The 3,521-nt window shown below is 35.1% G+C and overlaps 1 protein-coding gene across 1 annotated transcript; it reads right to left on the reverse strand.

Moving 5' to 3' along the window:
• Positions 1-2,035: 2,035 nt before the first annotated feature.
• On the reverse strand, positions 2,036-2,977 carry LOC100030271 (olfactory receptor 10G9-like). The gene has a single exon (XM_001379786.2). The coding sequence runs from the start codon at positions 2,975-2,977 to the stop codon at positions 2,036-2,038; it is 942 nt and encodes a 313-aa protein (XP_001379823.2).
• Between the last annotated feature and the right edge of the window lie 544 nt (positions 2,978-3,521).

Consider the following 3,521-nt stretch of genomic DNA (forward strand, 5'->3'; position numbering starts at 1 on the left):
GCTGGTAATTCATTCAATGGTTTTATTTCAATTTTATTAATTTCTTATTTGATTTTTTGATATTTCCAATTTGGTCTTTAATTGGAGACTTTAATTTGTTCTTATTTAAGCTGTTTTTAGTTATATAATCAATTCATTGATCTATATTTTCTCTTTCTTATTGATGTAAACATTTAGTGATATAATTTTCCTCCTAAGTACGGCTTGGCTGTCCCCTATGAATTTTGTTATGTTGTCTCATTGTTGTCACTCTCTTTAATGAAGCTACTTATTATTTCTATGATTTTAATTTTGACCCATTCACTTTTTAAAATTAGATGACTTTCCAATTAATTTTAACTGGTCGTTACATAACCACATATTAATTGTAATTTTTGTTGCATTATGATAAGAAAAGAATACATTTTTGTTGTAGTTGTTTGTAGAGATTTTTAGCTCTATTATCTGGTAAAATTTGTGAAGGTGCCATGTAGTCCTGAGAAGTTACATACCTTTCTGTTCCCATTTAATCTTCTCCAGGGGTCTATTACATCAATTTTCCTAAAATTTCATTTTCCTCCTATAATGCTTTCTTATTTGTTGCTTAGGTTTATCTAGTTATGGGGGAGGAAAATTGTATTTTCTCTTGTAGCTCATTTAACTTCTTTAGAAATCTAGATGCTATAGTACTTGGTACTTACATATTGGTAAAGTACATAGCTCACATCTGTCATCCTTCAGATCATTTAATCTGTGGTTACAAGATCTCCATGGGGCATGATAATCTAAAAGCTCTTAGAACTATCCAGAAGGAAATCATTTATAGGCACTCCAGAGCAAGCACCATTTCCCCAGTTTCTTCCTCTGTGTGAATGACAACTTTATCTATTGATTACAAACATCATGCTTCTTTTAAAATTCCCTTCCCTTCAATTTTTCCCATCATTATGATAACTCCTAAAATTTTGTGATCATGTAGACCTTCAGCGTTCTATATTACCTTGGGTCTGAAATTTTTGTGTGTGGAGTCCCCAAAGCATACCTGAGCTGCTAGAATGTGGAGTGAGTTGAATGATGAGCTTGGGGTTAGTTGGATGTGAGTTTGTATCCTACCTACATAATTACTGTTTGATCTTGGAAAAGTTGTTTAACTCTTTTAGCTTAAATTTCCTAGTCTGAAAAGTGGAAATAATACACACACACACGAAATAGGTTTTTACATACATATATAAATTTAAAATAGTTCCATTATTTTTATTACCTTCCTTTTAAATGTAAGAGCTCTTTTGTTGTTATTTTTTAGTCATATCTGACTCCTTGTGACCTTATTTAGGTCACATTTATCAGCAAAGATGTCACAATACTTTGTCATTTCTTTCTCCAGTTCATTTTACAGATGAGGAAATAAGGCAAATAGGATTAAGTGACTATCCCAGGGTCACAAAGCTAGTAAATATCTGAGGACAGATTTTAAGTCAGAAAGTTGAGCTTCCCCAACTCTAGTCTAGGTACTCCATCCACTGCACTATCTAGGTATCTACCCCATTTCTCCCTGCTGCAAACATTGGCATTCTGGTTCATTGAGTATGTTCACATTCCCTGTTCCCCTCTAAAAGCTTCTAGATATGTGTGTGTGTGTGTATATATATATATATATGTATATATATATATGTATGTATTCATAATGAAATTATATATATATATATATTTCTATGTGTATGTATTCCTAATGAAAAGTTCAAAGATGAATAAAAAATCTGATTTTCAAATACAAGACTCAAGAGAAGTATATAGCATTTTTAAGCATAAATATTTCCACAGACCATTTTGCAAATATTTTAGGAATCTAGACAGTTAAAATTCTGGCTATCAAAAGGAAACCCAATGGGGTATGAAAAAATCTATATTATCTAGATCTCTATCCATATTTCATGTATATCTATGTACAGACATAGGTGGATATGTGTGCACAAATGAATATATATCTATATTACATATCTGTATTTAATGCTTTGAAGAAAATATAAGCACAATTGACCCATCTCTCCTCCATTGTCTATTTCCCTTTAGAAAAAACTCCTCTTTTCTGTAGCCTAAGTAGAGCTGTCTTCACTTCCTTGTTCCTCAATGTGTATACCAGAGGATTTAGCATAGGTGTGAGCACAGTATAAAAAATAGCCACAATTCCATCCACAGCATCTTTAGAACCTGGTCTCAAGTATATGAAAAGACATGGTCCAAAGAAGCAGAGGACCACAATGCAATGGGAGGCACAGGTCTGGAATGCTTTGTATCTGCCCTCTGCTGTGCTGATCTTCAGTATAGCACGGATAATAGATACATAGGAAAGAAAAATTAGAAAGAAACAGCCAATAGTCAGCACTCCAATGTTGACAAAAATTACCATCTCATTGACTGAGGTGTCTGTACAAGCCAATTTGAGAATGGGAGGTGCATCACATAAATAATGTTGAATCTGGTTGGGTCCACAATATGGAAGACGGAAGGTCAGGATAGTTTGGAGAGCAGCAAGAAGGCCACCAGTGAGCCATGTACCCCCAGCTAGAAGGGCACAAGTTTTCCCACTCATCATGGTGGCATAGCGCAGAGGGAAAGTGATAGCTACATAGCGGTCATAGGACATAACTGTGTAGAGAAAACACTCAGTGCCCCCAAGAATGTGAAAAAAATAAAGCTGAGCTGCACAACTGTGGAAAGAAATGGCTCCACCATCTGTAGAAAAGAGACCCATAAGAATCTTGGGCACAGTGACAGTGGAGAACCATGTGTCAATGAATGAAAGGTTAGCCAGGAAATAGTACATTGGGGTACGAAGGTGGGAGTCTACTTTAATCACCAATAAGATAAGGAGGTTTCCCACCAAAGTGAGTGCATAGACCACTAAGAATATTCCAAATAGGGCAGTTTCTAATTCAGGTGGATGAGGAATTCCCATGAGGATGAATGTGGTCACAAAGCTCTGATTTTTCCCTTCCATTTCAACAGTGAATTTCTTACCTAAAGGAGAAGAAAGAAGCGTTATTCTAAAAAAGATTTAGCACAATATCAATTTATGAACATCAGAGGTAGACCTTAGAGGTTATTTATCCAATTTCCTCATTCTTCAAATTAAGAAAAAGAGGCTGAGTGAAGAGTAGAAGGGAGTTGCATACAAAAGGGACTGGATTTTGCATTTAAGGAACTATGTTGGAAATTCTGGCTCTTAATACTTGATAAATCTAAATAGATCAGTTAGCCTGTCTGGATCTCAATAATTCCCTATGTACAGTTGAATGGATTAGACTATTAATATCTACCAACCCACACTATCAAAATCCTTTTGGCTATTGTCTATAGACCTCCTTCTACACTTGTTGCCCCACTGTGAGTCACTCTCCTGCCATCCTCAATGAACTCAATATGAGGTTTAAAATTATTCTCTCCTCCCTAGGTCCTGCCCTCATACTAGATTTCAACATACATAATGATTCTCCTTCAAATATCCTAACCATTCATTTACTTATTGTAATAACTTCCTCCCT

Source organism: Monodelphis domestica, chromosome 4, assembly GCF_027887165.1.
Source record: "Monodelphis domestica isolate mMonDom1 chromosome 4, mMonDom1.pri, whole genome shotgun sequence".
Classification (NCBI taxonomy): domain Eukaryota; kingdom Metazoa; phylum Chordata; class Mammalia; order Didelphimorphia; family Didelphidae; genus Monodelphis; species Monodelphis domestica.